This window comes from Larus michahellis, chromosome 3, assembly GCF_964199755.1.
Source record: "Larus michahellis chromosome 3, bLarMic1.1, whole genome shotgun sequence".
Lineage (NCBI taxonomy): Eukaryota > Metazoa > Chordata > Aves > Charadriiformes > Laridae > Larus > Larus michahellis.
Window position 1 is genome coordinate 50193826 of NC_133898.1, and position 17268 is coordinate 50211093.

Sequence of the window (17268 nt, forward strand, 5' to 3'; positions counted from 1 at the left end):
TTTGGCCACACTTTACCCCACTTTCTCTCCCTGTAAAAGTATGGATACATATACCTCCACAAAAGAGAGGTAAGCTACACTGTATTTACTGTATTTACTGTATGGTAGGATGTATGCTTGCAACTGAGTGTACACCCCTGGAATTTTACTTGCTACCTGTTTTACCATGTTTTATACTGTGTGATGGACATCTTTTAGTTATTAATTCAGCTAAATTAACATCAAAATATTTACCTTTGGCTCGAGTATTATATCTTCCACTCGTACCTCTGCAAGCCTGGTAGTAATGGCTGACTGCCTGCTTATTTGGTAGTTTCCTCATTTGTGTTCTGTAGCGCACCAAGACAGTGAGGCTGCAGTAGTGCAGCACCGTCTTGCTTTAGATGCCTCAGGTGCTCGAGCATTGGGTGGGATACGTTTGGGTCTAATCAACTTTAAGCATTTAGTCCAATTTACAGGGTGTGGTATTTTGTTCAAAGGTTACATGCCTTTATATATTAGGAAGTGTATACCTCAGTGACCTCTGCCTTTGTGCTACTCAACTAATGTTAGAAGACACGTGAAGAAGAATTTGGCCATTCCTCTGGGAGCATTCTCTGGGCAGGCGGAAGCCCTGAGCAAAGGTCCTCCCTGCATGGGCAGGTCAACTCTGTTGCTTTTGCAGTAGTAAGTCAAGCCACTGGAACACGCCAGCCTGCATTTCTGCCTGTGACCCCACACTGTTCTGGTGCGGGGTATAACAACAGAAGCTACTGGAAAACAAAAAGTACATTATGGTAGAGTTTTTAATTAGGCAAGAGCAAAGAAAGCTAGAGCGACAGCTTCCAGAGAAACCTGTGGGATGTGATGAAGCCTGCTTTCTAATGAATTTGTAGATGGCTTTTTTTTTTTTCCCTAGCTTCTAATAAGATGTCAGCTCAACTGAAGCTTGTCCTGTCACTGGGGTGGCATTCAGAAGGTCAGAGAGCTGTGTGGGTTTGTCTCATTGACGCAGGAGGTGTGCTGCTGTGACCTTGTCCCAGTGGGGTGCATTCTCTCAAAGTTAGTTGAAAGTAGCCAAAGAATTAATACGTTATTCAGCAGAGGGGATGGAAAGAGATGATGAATACACAGGCACATGGTGTGATTATAAAACCTCGTTTCCATAGGAAACCAGGCTAATTATAACTATAGTGCATCGAAAGTGAATCTATCGTATAATTCCTCAGTGGTCTATAACTTAATTCGTCCTTAGTTTAAGCAGATTTGATCGCTTTCACCTATTTGTACCTGGGAACACCAACTGCAGTCATATGACACTTGCACCCTTATGCAAGAGGCCTGATTCAGAAAATTGAGGGCTTTCCATTCTCAGCTTCATCTTTCTCCTAATTCCTCATGTGGGCAGGGAGCGAGCTGCGGGCTTGTACTACTTAGCTTGCCCCAAGATTCAGAATATTAAGGATGTGCTGGCCTTATTTTCCATCATCAGGCTTGGGATTGTGAGCATGCATGGCACATATGTGGGAGGGAAGCACTGTTTGTCTTGGGTAGATGGGCAGGGAGACCACAGGCACACCTCTGGTAGGTCTGGTCACAAGGCAGGGATGAGGACATGCAGTAGTTGACATTTGCTAAAACTGGCCCTCTTTTCCATGTAGAAATCTAGGAGCTTCCTTTGATTCTCTCTTGTAGTATGCTCTATGCGCTTATAGACTGCACTACTGGAAGTCTATTTTTATTGTGTCCTCTTGATGTTATTCATATAATATTTATTAAGCTTTATATGCATCACCTATAGAGCACTTCTTTTCCAGTGGCTCATTCTGAGCTGTTACTTTATAATGAGCGGTCAGCCTGTGCTTTTTAGAATATAGTTGAAGAGATTCCTTGCAAAGGGAGCAAATCTCTCTTTTAAATAAATCATTACATATAATTGGCTATCGTTCTTCGTGAAGCCAAGCAATTTTTAACTTGTGTTTTGCAAATACGTTAGTCATAAATCACAAATTCTTCAACCTTATCCTGCAAACCGTATACCCTAAGAGCATGGCCATGCAAACTGATCCTCTTTCTGGCTCAGGTTTGCTAAATAACTGAAGGGTATGCTTAGTTTCATTATATACATAGTACCACAAAGTACTCTTAACAGACTAAGCCTCAACTTGTAGAAAGTAATGTCTCTCTTACGAGGGATCATTAGTAGTACCTACATACTAAATAGCTTCTGCACTTTTGTGCAATGGATTCTTTGTATATGAATCACAATAATCATAAGAAAGGATTTGCCTGCAAATTTCCACATGTACATCTTGTAGGTATGAAGTCTCACTAAGCCAAAAGCAGTAGCAGAATAGCAACCCTCTTGCTTGTAATAACACAGAAATGATTCAACATTTCAACATCAAGATAAATGCAGTGACTTGTTTTAGAGATGAAGTAAATGTGTCTTGTTCCCTTCACCTGCGTGGTCAGTGTGGTTTACTTAAGAATCTGGAAAGATTTCTAATCTTTTACATCCAAATGCTCCTTGACCTGCAATGCTGATACTTAAAATGATAGATTTAGGCCCAAAGAAAAGACCATTTTTAAAAATTAAGTCCAGCAGGCTTTTAGCAAATCCTGAGCATTGAAAGTCTTCCTTCCCCCCCCCCAACCCCCCCCCCCCCGTCCCCCGCTACAAATTGTGCAGGGATATAGTAATGCTCTGTTTAAAAAACCAAAAACCTGAAAAGATAGAGAAGATATTAAACTCATTGTGAGACTGCAACTGTGTGACAACAATACATAAGAGTGTTCCATGGCTATAATGATAAAGGCTTTGTCCCTTCAATTATAATGGCAAATGTCCATTGCTTTGATTTCCCTTTACTGTAAGAAAGTATTTACATATAAAGATGTTGGTAGTATGTCATGTCTGCGAAAGAACTTTACAGACTGTAGTAGAACTGTAATTAATTTTAATGACCAAGAAATATGGTGCTCATCGCAGATCAGCAAACAGATCACAGACAGCTGCAAACTAACAATTATGAACTTTAGAAATAAAGAATTCAAAGAGGCTGCCTCTCCAAACGCATTTTATTCACTTGTCTTGACTAGCCACGATTAATTATTTAAAATTCTTCAGTGGTAAAGAGATTTGGGAATGTGTTGTGTAGTGTTGGAAAAAGGAGATCAAACTACAGCATTTTGCTGTTAAATCATAACTGAGAAGCAGGGTAAGATGGCAGAACTTTTCAAAAGGGGCTTCCTGTTTGTAGATAACTAATGTTTCATTTTGTGTGTGTGTTTTTATAAGTTCATAGTTTAGGAAAGGTGGCAGCTGCGTTATCCTGGGAATGCAGTATTTTAAGAGGATTTACAATGTTTGTCAATTGTGAGATTTTACTAATTTTGTTAAGAAATAGATAATATCCACAACTAACCAAAAGAAGAATAAATCGTGTAAAATGGTTTGAAATTTGAGCAAATCCTTAGACTTTTTTTGAGCAGAGCTTAAGTATACTGTATGAAGATACACTACTTTTTGTGGTTGCAAAACTCAGTAGAGGTACAAATAATAGACAATGAGGAATAAAGAGCTTGAAAATGACTTAAAAATCTTTAGCAGCATCTTCTCAAGATGAACTGTTATGTCTTTATTATTTCTTCCTGTAGGCTTTTCCAGCAAATGCAGTTACAGTTTTTGTGTACTGCAGCTCGGTGACAGTGTTCTTCACAGTAATAAAGGTGATCAGTTACCGTCTCCACCTTATGTTTGACAAAGGCGAAGTAATTCAACAAAAGATCTCAAGAAAAAATGGAAGGCAATGCAATGATACAGAGGTCCCAAAAGGAAGTACAGTTCAGCCCTCAAATCGTAGGTAAGGTTTTCATTGCACATTGCTGGTACATTCTGTAAAACAGATGAGTTTGCACCGTGGTTCTGCATAGCAGAAATGCCTGCTGGCTGTAGGAAAACCCCTTACAGTTGTGCGAGGAATGGCACTTGGAAAAACCTGCTCAGTGCTTTTATTTGCAGTGGCTGCAGCATGCTCATGGTGAAGCAGGCAGAGCTGCACCTGATTCGGGGTTTGGGGGGGGCAGCAGCTGAGCATGATGAAGGCAGTAGGAAGAGACCTGTCTGGGAGGTGCTAAAAGATCCTGGAGAAAACCTGGGAGAAGTTTTCTGGGGAAGCCTTTTAAATGCTTGCTCTTTCCTCTTCCTGCTGTGCTTACCTGCTGGGAAGAGCAGAGGAAATGGCAGGCACCTGTTGGTGAAGAAAATGCTTCAATATCACAGCTTTCAAAGCCTGAGATCATGTTGCCTTTCTGTGCTTACAGTAACTTCCCTCTCAGGTCAAACCTAGATGCGTAAGTTGCTTTTCCCCCTTACGTTTTATTGTGACTGCTTACAATGCTTCTGTGGTCCCGTTCATGAGGAAAGCTAGAACCACTTTCATTTCTTAGGGGCATTTGGTAGGTATTCACAGCCTCTCTACTGATAAGCCCAGTATTAGGTCTTTGCTGCAAATAAACTGTCAAAGTCTGTAAGGCTGCTTCCAGGTTGAAATGGTATTAAAGGTAAAAATAGTATTTGGCTGAAGACTGGTACTGACTTTTTCCAGATTTGTGTATGTGCAGAATATTCCACTGTGAAATTTTCAGAATAAATGGAGACCTCTCTTGCTGGTTTTTCAAGCTTGAGTCATACAAACAAATGAAGCTGGCAAGTGGCTTCCAGTGTTCCCAAGCGTTATGACACTTGTGAAAAATGATGAAACAAGGTACATCCAATAGTGACAGCAGCATAGGAATATCAAAACAAAACTTAAACCCAGTAGGTTTGTTATACCTATGGGTCAAGCTTCAACAGAGAGCTCTGTATAAAAGAACTTACTTTGGGTATTTTTTGGTGCATTTGCAGTCACTACTGCTAGCTCTGTGCAAGATAAGTAGTATCACGATTGTTTCTGTAACTCTGTGCTACTGCTCTTCTGTGTCTTTACACTTGTGCATCTGTGCTGCGCTCCTGGCAGTGACATTGCTGGGAGTGCCAAGGTCTGCCTGCATCAAGACTCTTCTGAGAAATGCCTCTTACGTGTGTCACTAACCATACAAGGTTATTTTAGATTGGGTGATGCCTTTCAGGCTCTATTCCTCTTTAGTTCTCACCAGCCCACAAAGTTATTTCCTATTTTACAGATGTCCAATACAGTAATTTAAGAGGCTCATCAGTTGTTCTAGGCTGGATGAAATTTAAACAGAACCTCAGTGTTTTCCTGTTCATTGGTTAATTAACTTTCATTATCCTGCCTTTATTTTGGCTAAGGAGTAGAATTGCTTAAAAATTGAGTGTTAAATCATGTAACTATTCCTCCTAGGAGGTCCTAGGCACAACAGTCCATTATGTAGAACTAGATCAGAAACTAAAGAACTTAGTATTTTGACTAGATGGATGACAGAAGTTTTTTAACAGGCCGTGGCAGGTTGGTTGAACAAGCTTCTGAAGCCAGCTAACTACAAAAAAAATTGTGGAAAGGTGACTGAGATCCCCAGGTAAATAATTTTATAGCTTATATACAGCTGTAGGGTTTTAAAAATAAGGTTTTTTTTGAAAAAAAAAAAAACAAAACCTCACAACCAAATAAAAAAGCCCAAACCCGCATTTTTTGACATTTCACTGTAGTGTTGATTCCCTCCCCCCCTCCCCGTCCCCCGAATTTTTGTCATATCATACCCAAGAAAGAGAACATGTGTTCGTTCTCATTAGTAAACGTTGTCCAAAAATACTTGCTTATATCCATGGAAAAGCTAGTAGAAAATATGTGTAAAAAGAGTTAGTGGATAGATGAATGCATCCATAGTGACCAGCAAGTTGCTTATAACATATAAAATTAGTAAGGATATATGTTTGCCTTGACTAAAACCAGAGGAATAACTTTATATTGTGGTCTAATGATTGTACTAATAGACATTATGTATTGCACTTCAAATAGTTGTTTGATGGGAGGTTTGTAAATAAACAGGCAATTAGATAAGCAATATGTACACAAGAATACTGTCAAAGGACGTAAAAAGCAAAAATTGTGAAAGGAGTAGCATTTGACTGTTACACGTCTGCTGAGAAGCCCCAAATAGCCTTCTATGCTGATAAATCTGTGTGCATGTCAGGCAAGCTAAATGACATTATATACACATAGGGAGCTTGGAGAGATGCCATTGTATTTCTCACAGCAATGCTCTACTTCCTAAGGCACCAGAATAATTTTATATTGAAGGATTTTTATTTATTTATCTTTTGCAAGTTGTCTTGGAGAGGAAGGAGGTGCAAAAAGGGTTACAGTATTTTTCAGCCCTGTGCTTTTATCATTGGAGGGGAAAAACGTGCTGTCAAGTCATTGTGCTGTGCTACTTCCTCCTATTCTGTTATTATTCCTCAGCTTCTTCCCAAAACTCACTGTGATCCTCTGTGGTAAGAAGCACTGCTTTATTTTTCGTTTGCTTCCTTTTCAGCAATAACACCGGGGATAATGGTGTCGTCGGTGAGACCAACCAAGATGACTCTACCCAAACAATTCACGACAGTTCAAGGGCACAGGCTCTGCACTCACAGAACTCACCTGGAGTAATGGTTAGTATGTGGTTTTCTGTCACAGTCTCTTCACTTTGTGGAGTTTTGCATTGCCAGGTACTGATCATGTGAAGCGTAGGTCTGTCCTGAGGAGGAAGAGTCATTCCGTGGATCTATTAGGTATACCACTCCTGTTGGTCAGCCTTGTCCTAAAGGTTTGGGTTTGCAAAGCTGGAGCTGGAATTCTGCACTTCTTAGGAGGTGTCTGTATGCTGTATGCTCTATAGGTACCAAATGGCCTTTGTAAGTCTCGCCAAGAGCAACCTGGCTGCTTTGAGAGAAGGGAGAGGCTAATGCAATCTGAGAAACCTCTCATTGCATCGAAAGGGATCCGCTCCTGGAGCATCAATAATTTGGTTTTGTGTAACGAGACTTACGCTTATAAAATGAACCCAAAACATCTCTTGAGTATTTAAACAAAACATAAAAACCATTATTTAAATCTAGGAGATGCCTACATGAGGTTAGAAATACATGTATGTTCATTCCATGTCATTGGCCATGCTTTCTAAATCAATAGTGTATGAAGTGATGAAGGGGATGTATGTAGATGTTATTAAAGAAAAAATAGGAAATAACCATGAGAAGGTTGAAGTGTTAAGTATCCAAAAATTAAGAAACAGAATGAATGCTGTCTGTGTAATCTTAAGCTACTCCCCATGTATACTGTGATAAAATCTTTAATTATGTGATCCCGTGCTATTTTTTTCTACAGGACTCCTGCCTCAGTCAGTGCAGAGGATGGTTAGTGATCTCTGAATAAGTAGCTATTTGATACTTCATTCTGTCTTCATATCACTCCACCCCCACCCTGTGTCCCTATTTACTGCAAACTGTTCAAAGCCTGGTCTGAATCTGAACTATTTCCTCATTTCCTGGAGTGTTTTTACCTTTTTGTAGCATCTGTATGATTCACAGACATTAATAGTTCTCTTATGAGGTAAAATATTTTTCACCTTGTTTCTGTCGTAGTCCCCAGTATTCTGGTATTTGTCCATTCGGAAACCCATTTCTTCTTGGGATCTTGTCCAAGTCTCCCACTTCCAAATATGTAGGTTGGGTCTTGTCAAACCTAGTCTTCTGTTATTGCTGCCAGGATACCACCAAGAAATTCTAGGAGATAATTATTATTTCCTCTTTGTTTTGGTGCCCATCAGCCAGAAGAGAGCCACACTAATTTTTCCCAGTAACTTTTTTTCTAGTTATGCACTTAGGCTGTTGAATTTAGACTCTTGAAGTATTCCTCTGGAGTATTGTGTTTAGTTTTGAGTTCCCACAGATATTGACCTGCTGATGAGAATCCAGCAGAAGCCACCAAGAGGATTGAGGAATGAGGTACCTGATGTATGAGGACAGGCAGATGGGATGTTCTAGCCTTTGTAAGGCTAAAATTCTTTGTAAGACTAGAAGAAGAGCTTACTACTGTCTTCAGCTTCCCATGGAAAGACGTAGAGAAGACTGAGCACACTCTTCTGAGAGGTGTCCAATGCCAGGATAAGAGACAGTGGCTGCAACTTGCAACTTGCAGCCATGGAAAACTATAATTAGATCAATTAGATTTAAAGGTTTTTTGTGTGTGGTTGTTTTGGTTTGGTTTTGTGGGGTTTTTTTGTTTGTTTGGGTTTTTTTATTTTATTTTATTTTCCCCTACCAAGAGAGTGGCCAAATACTGGAAGAGGTTGTGCAGAGGGGTGGTAAAATCTCCATCTTTGGAGATATTCAAAGCTGTGCTGGAGATGGCCCTGAGCAATCTGCTCTAGCTGTAGCTGCTTTAAGTGTGTGTGTATGGCAGAGGGGATTTGGACTGAATGATCTCCAAAGCTTCCTTGCAATCTAAATGATTCTGTGATAATTTAATGGCTCTGTCCTCTAGTTTTCCATTGAGAAATTGTTACCAAGTACTGGAGACCAAACTTTTCATTTTAGTACTCTGGAAACACATAGCTGGAAAAGTAGAACAGATGAACGCATTCGATTCCGTAATGATTAAAATAATAATCTGGATTGGGCACTGCAAAATATTTAAAAAAAAAAAGCTTAGATTTTTTTTCCCCCTCCCCAAACATCACACACAATTGCAATGATGCAATTTGGAGCATGACTGTTCTATAACCATCTTCCTCACCCACCCCTTGCATTTGTGCAAGGTACATGTCCAAATTTCAGTGATGTTAAGCAACTTACCAATGCTGTAATTAACCTCTGATTAGATAGATATTGCATTGATAGATGTTTTTTCCAACAGAATTTAAAAAATGTCCATGCTAATATTGTGTGTTTCTTTTTATTTTTAGGACCTGCCAACACGGGAAACTATTGAAGATCTCAGAGGTATCTGAAAGGCTTTATAAATCCCTTTAAACCTTTAATCACTGCTTGCCACAAAATAAAAGTGGCACAGAGGATCCCATGTCAGGTTCTGTTGTGCCTCCTGTTAGGAGCTGAATGGAAAAACTTGGACAAAATCTCAAGGGGAACAGACTAAGCTTTCTTAGCTGTCCACCAAGCTGTTTAGGATGCTGCCTTTTGGTGAGAATCAAGTAGCTTTCCCATTTTGACACAGAAACATTAAAGAGCCTTCCCCCGAGATTCTTGGGAAGCTCTGTGCCTCTGGAAAGCATTAAACCAGGAAGCCAGTGCTCAGATTGCATCTTAAAGCCCTTAAACATCTTCTGAGTGGATTATTGACCTCTAGCTCATAGTGTATACTCCATCACACCTTGCTTTGCCTGCAGTTCCAGTGCTTGAGACATTATTTCATTTTATCTCCTTTTTATAAGGTTGATTGCCGTATCCTGTGGGACCATTTAGGAATTGCATGAAGTGATGTAGCAAACTTTGGCCGCACTGGCTTATTCTTTCTTTCATCTCTGCCTAAGTGGGGATAATTCTGTAAAACACTTCAGTTTTGATATTAGCTGTTTCTTGAGCTATTTTGACTATTTAAATTAAATAGACATGTTGTTACGCCTGTCTTGACTTTGGAAGGATTTCAGCTTGCTTTTATAGTATCTCACATGTAGCTAACAAAAAAGATCCCTGCTTAGGAACTGTTTTAATCAGCTACATCATCTGTGCCTCCTTTGCTCTGGATTAGATTTTACTAGCTGAAGATCATACTTCAGTAATGCACGGTGTTCATATTTGTGAGACCTAACTCCCATATGTTTTTTACAGGTGTTATGGTATTAGAAGACCAGGCTACAACACCAGTTTCATCTACCTCACCCTGTGTTAAAGCAGATATATTACCTGTTTCTACAGCCTCTGCTTCAGGTGCCACCACGTCAGCAATAGTGACAAAACCAGCTGCTATGGAAACACTTTCTGGTAATGGAATAAATGAAAAAGGAGGGAATGGACAGCCATATGGACAGCATGGATCCCAAGATATTCTTGTGGACAGAGATGTAGCTAAAAACTTCTCAAATATTTCTTCATCACAAGGTGATATTTTAAGGACTGGAGTTTCTTCAGAGCCATGGGACAGTGAAAATTCAGTTACTTCAGACCATTTAAGTAATCCTAAAAGCTACAAAAGAGAGAAATTGCCAGATGGATTACCACAGACAGGCTTTACCAGTAATTGCCCACAGTGCAATGCCATTGCAACCAAAGATCCTGAGTACATGGGAAGTTCCTGCAATGCTGGTAATACCCATGAGGACCTCGATTGCTCGGACAGTGAGACTGCTGTTGCAGTTGTGGACAACTCTCTTCCTGGAGACCAGCTGTGTGAGCCCATTAAAATTGTCATCACAATGAGTACTACACCAAACACCACCCTCAGTGACCTAGCGGGCTCTGTCCACCTAAAGGCTCTGGGAACTGAGAGAACGAGCTCAGGCCTTGAGTCTGGTATAGTTACAGCAGGTTGGCCAAGTCAGCAAACTAATGAACAGCTCAGAATCCCCGTTATCACTTTTGACTTGTCTGATGACAGTAAAGGTAAGGCTTGCCCAGAAGTTAGTGAAAGCGAAAGAACTCCAGAAATTTTAAAGGCAGAGCTGTCGTCCAACCAATGCTCTGGCTATGAATCGGGTGATGCAGTGAAGGAACAGAGCAACCCAGCAAATACTCCTTTAGAAACTAACACTTGTTCAGATCCAAATCAGGAGAATGCTTCTGAAAATGTGCGGACTGTGGATTTAACTTCCAAGGAGGACCTGCAGAACCTAGACCCACAGTCCTGTAGAACTGCTCATGAAAAGAGGCACATGCGGGTGCTGAGCGTAGACAGTGGGACAGATGTGCTTTTAAGTAAGAATTTCATGGAGGTATCTGACAAAGAAAAGACCTTACCGACTTCTAAGTCTGATCTAGAGGCTAAAGAAGGACAAGTGCCCAATGAATCTAACTTTCTAGAGTTTGTTTCCCTCCTGGAATCCATTAATACCTCAAAGATGAAGGCATCTAATCAATCCACTGTCAAAGTGGAGACGACAAAGGAAAACGGGCTTGTTGGAGGTATGATGCATGGTTTACAACACTCTTGGCATAAAGAAGTTTTGACTAGTTGAATTATTTATAGCAGCTTAGCCTGAGATCTGCAATAGGGCAAATTCCCAGAGGAGAACTGAGTTTGCTAATAGGGCCAGGGAAGGGCTGGGCTTGGTGGGACAAGGTGATTTAGTGGAAGTGTTATAGTGTCAGCTGCAGTTCTTTGCATATTTTTATTTTCTTAAAGATTTTCCTTTGGAAAAGTGTAACACTAACTTCAGTAGATGTCCGGTATGTATCTAGTATTCTGTACTAGAACAGTGTGAATGTGGCAGGCCTAGACTGTTGGAATACCAAAAATATCTTACAAAAATGTGTGTAGCTATAGCATTATACCTGCCTTTGCTCATCTTACCAGGTGCATGTTGAAGAGTTGTCTGTGTGTGCCTGTAAGTATGTAGAAAACTTGAATTGTCACTGCTGATGTTTTAACTTTTAGCTAACACATGATGTGTGCACACACAAATTCCTAAACTTCCTGCAGAGTTGTGGGTTGGTTTATAATTAAAATAAAATGAAAAAAATCATGTATTTGTTCTCAAATAGGTAAGAGCTTTGATTTTTTTAGTTGCTGAAAACTAAAAAATTTGGGTTTTAAAGAGGAAAGTTTGGTGGTTGTTTTCAATGAAAGCCCCCAATATTTTAATGAAAAATGGTATCTTCCCATTCAAGTTCCCATTTTAATAACAAAAAAAATCTCAATTGGCTAATTGTAAAACCTGTATGCAATCCAATTTATAGTTCTTATATAGAAATATCTGGTTTTAGTCAGTATTCTCATTGCTGTCATCTAACTCTGACTGCTTTCTGTTAAGAAGGAATATTGTTTGTAGTGTCTTTAGCAGCTCTCTAGGCAAAACTAGCAGGACTGTTTTGTGAGGATGTGAGATACAGTGCAGTGAAGGTGGGTGCAATCTCAGGGTACTTGCCAAGTGATTGGTACAATTGCTTTAGAAGATCTGGGCCAAAGTGAAATAAGACACCCTGTATCTTCCCCTTCTCCAAAATGTTTGGTTTACCTTAGATACGATAATAAGCTAAGACAGCCTAAGAGGATGCAGTCTCAGTACCTATTTTACATGGAAGGTAAGAAACTTAATTGCGCTCAGCAGAACAGCTTGGCGCTCCTGTTTTACAGTGGTATCCCTGTCCTTTGACAGGCCCTAGGGAGTCTCTGCTCCCTGAGCTCGTTCCCGCAAGAACCTTCCATTACATGAAAAAACATACAGCTGGTTTCAAAATTTGTCAGCTGTTTTAAAGACAAATGTGAAATTAATTTTTTTAATCTTGTTTAAAAAAAATAAATTAGGTAGGTGGGTTTATTTTATAGATGTGTCATCTACCTGTAGATTCTCATTACCTTTTTTTCTTGATGTGTCATCTACCTGTAGATTCTCTTTACCTTTCACTTTGCCTTTCCTAACTCTTTCCTCTTACCTTTCCTATTAATTACGTTAGACCCATACCTCATTCCATCTTTCACTTGTGTCCTTTTTTCCTTCCACTTTATATTTCTAATCCTGTGCCTTCTCTTCCTCTATGTCCCTCCTCTGTGACCTCCTTATTTTCATTCCTCTTTACTACTTCTCTCTCATCTTTCTCTTCTTCCTAGCCACACCATTGCTCTTCTAGACTTTTCCACTTTTTTGACCCTAAAGCTGTTGCCTCCCCATGGTTTGCATTCACTTCTCTTGTGCTTTACCCTCCTCTCCATTCCCAAGTCAAATCTTGCCCCTCCTAGGCCTGGTGCCTGTGTTCTGGTCTCTCTTACCCATCTCTCCCACCTTCTTAGGCTGTTTGCTCTGCGGAGCAGTTTCTGTCCTGCTCTATCGAGTTTATTAGCCTGCCTGCTGGCTCTGGTCTGAACTCCCTGGTTTCCTAAGACATGTGCTGAGCAAGCCCTGCTCTCCACCTCAGCCTGCTCAGCCGATGCCCTGCTAAGCCCAGAGAGCCCCTCCAGGTCCCCGGGGTGCGGGGGCTCGGGTCTGGGGTGACCTCCATGTGCAACAGAATGAGGGTCGCGGCAAGTGGATCGGGATCTTTGCTGCTACTCAAACATAAAAAGGAGTGTTTGCACAAGAATTTGACTTCTGTGTGATGTGATTTAGCTGGAAAAGAGAAAAGATAAAAATTTCAGAGGTAAGGGGTTTTGGGTTTGGTTGTTTTTTGGGTTTTTTTTGAAAAAAAAAAAAAGTGCAGCTAATCTGCAAAGGGCTTTCAGACATAAGATGAATGGGGAAGTGCTGCATAAAAGAAAGCAAATGGGTGGTCAGAATAAATCAGACTTATAGATTCCCCAGTGGCAAAAAACCCCAACAAACTAAAACTTTACTAATGTGTGTGTGGTTATTGTGCTGTAGATCTAGTAAATTAGATTCTTGTTGGAATCAAGGATCCTGAGGAAACAGGGTGATTCTGCACTTCCCTCAAACCAAGCTGCCACTTAAAGCAACCTGAACTGAATTTCCAACTTTCCTATTTTCTCAAGTCTGTATGTTTGTGAGAGGGTGAGGCTGCGCTGCACACATGCATGATGAAGTGTCCCTGCTCATTTTTGGTGTTGGCACAGCAAGTGCCACCCTGGGAAAGGAGCAGGCCGGGAAGGGGGACGCCCTGCAGGAGTGGGAACGGCAGCTGTGGCTCCTGTCACTGCGAGGTGCCTCCTGCACCTCGGGCCCACGCTGTGGGAAAAATGAGATTCAATGTGAACTCTTTAAGCTAGGGAGAGGTAGTTCAAAGGCAGTTATTTTTAAGAGCGACTAGGCTTTATTTTCTAGCCCAGTCAGAACGTGCTGTTTGCAAAAATAAATTACTGTCATTACTGGCGGCTTCCCCACAGTAGGGCTGGATTTTAGGAATGAGAAAGGCTCTAATTTGTTTACAGCCTTGCAATTACAAATATGCTTTAACAAAATAGCATCTTTAGAACAAATCTGAATAAACATTATTCCCACATTAAAGTGGTTTTAAAAAAAAAAGTGTTTGTATGGGGAATACAGAGCCAAGTCAAGAAATGCACCAGTTGCTTTGAGGGAGGAGGTTGGTTGTGTTTGTTTTTTGTTCTTCTAACCTTGCAAACCGCCTAATTGGCAAAAGCTAATAATAGATGCCTGGTCCAAATGAGCATGAAGTGCACCGCACAAAGGTGTTTATTAGGCAACGTGAGAAACTTGGCAAATTCCTGGAAAGCTGCATATTCAGAGCTGTGTGTAAGAAAGCTGGCATTTTGCATGATTTGAAGAACGCTGGGAAATGTGCTCATCAGAACAGTCTTGCAAGTGAGCATATGTCATGGGTGGGTCTTTGTTAGAAGCGCTCCCTCCACACACTTGTGAATTGTGTGGAAACAGAAGATACATCGTCTTGCCAGTAAATAGCTCAGTAAAATGCAATACAAGAAAGTTAAAGCCTTGCTTAACACTACTAAGGATGCCAGATTTAATGTGTAAAAATGCAGGACATAAAAAAAGTCGTCTCAAGGGCTGTTCTGTTGCCACCCCATCTCTAGATGGTGAGAAAGTACCACTGACACTGTTGCTAAAAATGAATTCCAGGCCAGTGTCCTTTCAGTTTTGAATCAAGCTTGCACCGCCCACGTAATGAAAGCGTGTGGAAGAGCAACTGCAAATTTTCTTCAGTCTTTGAGATGCGTAAGGAAAGCTGGGTTTATTGGTCTGTGTTCGGTTACTCTGCCATGCCTGGAGCTGAGTAAGAGCAGCTCTCTATCAGACTTATGCAGGGCAAAGGCTCATGTATGTCTCCTTTGGCACAGTTGATTTGTAATCTAGGACAGGTAAGGTTATCACCCAGGGAGCAAAGCCCGCCTTGGGAGTGGTGGGGACCGGCTCCGGAGGACATAAACCGGGACTGTGTGGCCTGAATTTGGATGTTTTGCAGGCTCTTTTTAGAAAAGGTACTCATCATTCTGGGCAGTGCACAAACCACAATCTCGAGTGAGTTCTTCTGGATCCCAAGCAATTACCCTTCTCCTATAAAAAACCTAAAGCACACTCATGTGGATATTTTTAGACCCCTCAGTTTTTTTCCCCTGTGTGTGAGAAAGAGGGCTATCGCCTGCCACATAACCATGGGCAACAGGGATCTTGTGCATTGAATCACCAGCCCAAATGACAGCCATGGTGGGAGGTGACAGCAGGGGAGTTTGCTGGCGGGCAGGTAGCACCTGGGACACAAAGCCCTGCCAGGTGCTGGCTCTTCTCTTGGAGCAGCTGTGTGCCATCCCTGATTCTTATGCCAGAGAGGGACCATGTGGCATTTGATGCCTCTCTTTGGATGGGGAGCAAATGGGGTACAGATCTCAGTTCTCTAAATCTGATATTTGATGTGTGAGGCTTGACATGTTAAGATTTAAAAATTTCAGTATTTAAATCAAAGAGGTAATAGTATGTTTGATAAGGCTGACGCTTCTAAAGAAACTCTGAGGTTATTTCAGAGGTTCATATTCTAGCATAATTGTTAGGTATAATGATTAGATTACTTACCCAAGGCTTCAAAAACCTTGATTTTATTCCCAGTTCTGCTACTGGCCTAGGAGATTTTATTTTTTTTAAACGAATTACTTCTGTTCTCATGTCTTTCTGTCCTGTAATAGGTACAGTAGTTACTGCTAGTTTTTCCTTTCACTTCAGGATTAATGTGGTAATCCTGATTAATTGATAATCCCATGGGTTTCTTCAGTGCCCATGCTGAACTTTTATAGGAATTCTTGGACTGTGTGAGGTTCCCTGGGGGCTTCCATTGTTTGGTGGGTGACCAGCTTTAATATCAGATATTTCTTTTAATGTATTTGTGGCAAAATAGGCAAATTTGGATTGAGAATAAAGTACGTAAACTGGATTTTTCTGCTAAAGCCGTCAATGAAGAAAGGGTCGGGAATGTCCTTAGGATATATTCTCCAGAGATGTGAATGGGACACTTCACAACTTGGAAAGGCTTTGTTTCATGCTGGTACAAACATGAGCATAGAGTGATTTGAAATCCGTTATCTCTGCAGCCGACGGGGCAACAAATATATCTTAAAGTGAAACTTTCTATTTTGGAATGTAGTGTTGTGGAAGGAAGTAGATTCTGTAGCAGAGCAATTAATGAACACAAAAAATTCAGGCTTAATTAGCTTAATTCTGCTTGACCAGATTTCAAACCAGATGGCATTTGAAATTATGACAACAGTGGCATTTTAATTTAGAGGAGTTGTGGAGATTGGGGTAGGGATATACAAGTAAAAGATGCGGAAAAACCTCTGGGAGACTCTGGGGAGAGGGCACGAAACAGTAAAAATATTTTGGAGAAAAGTTACAGAGCAATAAAATTTCATTGTACTTACCTAATAATAAGGCAACTTTAAAGTTGAGATACATTGACAGTTGGTTATTGCGATTACTATATGTACAAAGGCTGCTCCTTTTCAACTGTAAAACTGTTTTCAGCCTCCACCCAGTGTGGACCAAAGGCTTGTCTACAAAGATGATTTGGGTTAGCTAAAATCTGTTCCACAAATGGAAGAAGTTATGTGGCAAAGGAAATTTTGGTAGTGTAAATGCATTTAACTTAGGAACTCACTTGTCGGTATCGGGAAGTTATATTTTTTAAGTGATGTTGCTATGCTGTTACAACTCTTCAGTGCAAACAAAAATGTTTACAGGATGTATCTTATACCCCTATAGGGCATATAAGAAATGTTTATCTTGGTAAGGACTTTACTAGGATAAGTAAAGGATGTATCTTGTGCTCAACAAAAATATGAAAATGGTGTACAGACCAAAACTTGGTTGCTTGTGCGTGATTATTCTGAATCACCCTTCCTCAAGCCTGATTTAGCCACGAATCTTGATAGTTACATCTCACATATGAGTCATGTGGCGTATAATTTCCAGATAAATAATGAAGGAAGTTACAGAGCCTGGGTCTGAGTTTGGGGCTTCTGCAAGCCCAGCTGTGTGTATGCCAGAGACATGTGGAGCAGTGGTGTGGGCTAAATGGCTGTGGTAGGAGGCTACAAGGAAGGTGTAGGTACACTGCTGTGTTGTGCTTTTTACTTGTCTCTTGCTCTTGGAGAGGGTTTTTCCTCGTAACTTGAGCTTTGCCAGCACAATTTGGATGCAAGGAGCATTTGGTGACGTAGAGCCAATTACGTACCGTGGCAGAACACTCCT

At 40.7% G+C, this 17268-nt stretch overlaps 1 protein-coding gene across 3 annotated transcripts in view; it reads left to right on the top strand.

The window, feature by feature from the left end:
* PCNX2 (pecanex 2) overlaps positions 1–17268 on the top strand; it is a 161879-nt gene that overhangs the window by 2842 nt on the left and 141769 nt on the right. For 2 of the 3 annotated variants that reach the window (XM_074580109.1, XM_074580110.1), the window contains exons 2-5: positions 3640–3845; positions 6478–6595; positions 8890–8926; positions 9773–11062. In XM_074580109.1, coding sequence (XP_074436210.1) covers positions 3640–3845; positions 6478–6595; positions 8890–8926; positions 9773–11062 — 1651 coding nt within the window. Of the gene's footprint in view, positions 1–3639; positions 3846–6477; positions 6596–7310; positions 7340–8889; positions 8927–9772; positions 11063–17268 lie in introns of those variants that run through there. The other variant, XM_074580111.1, reaches the window with a different exon arrangement.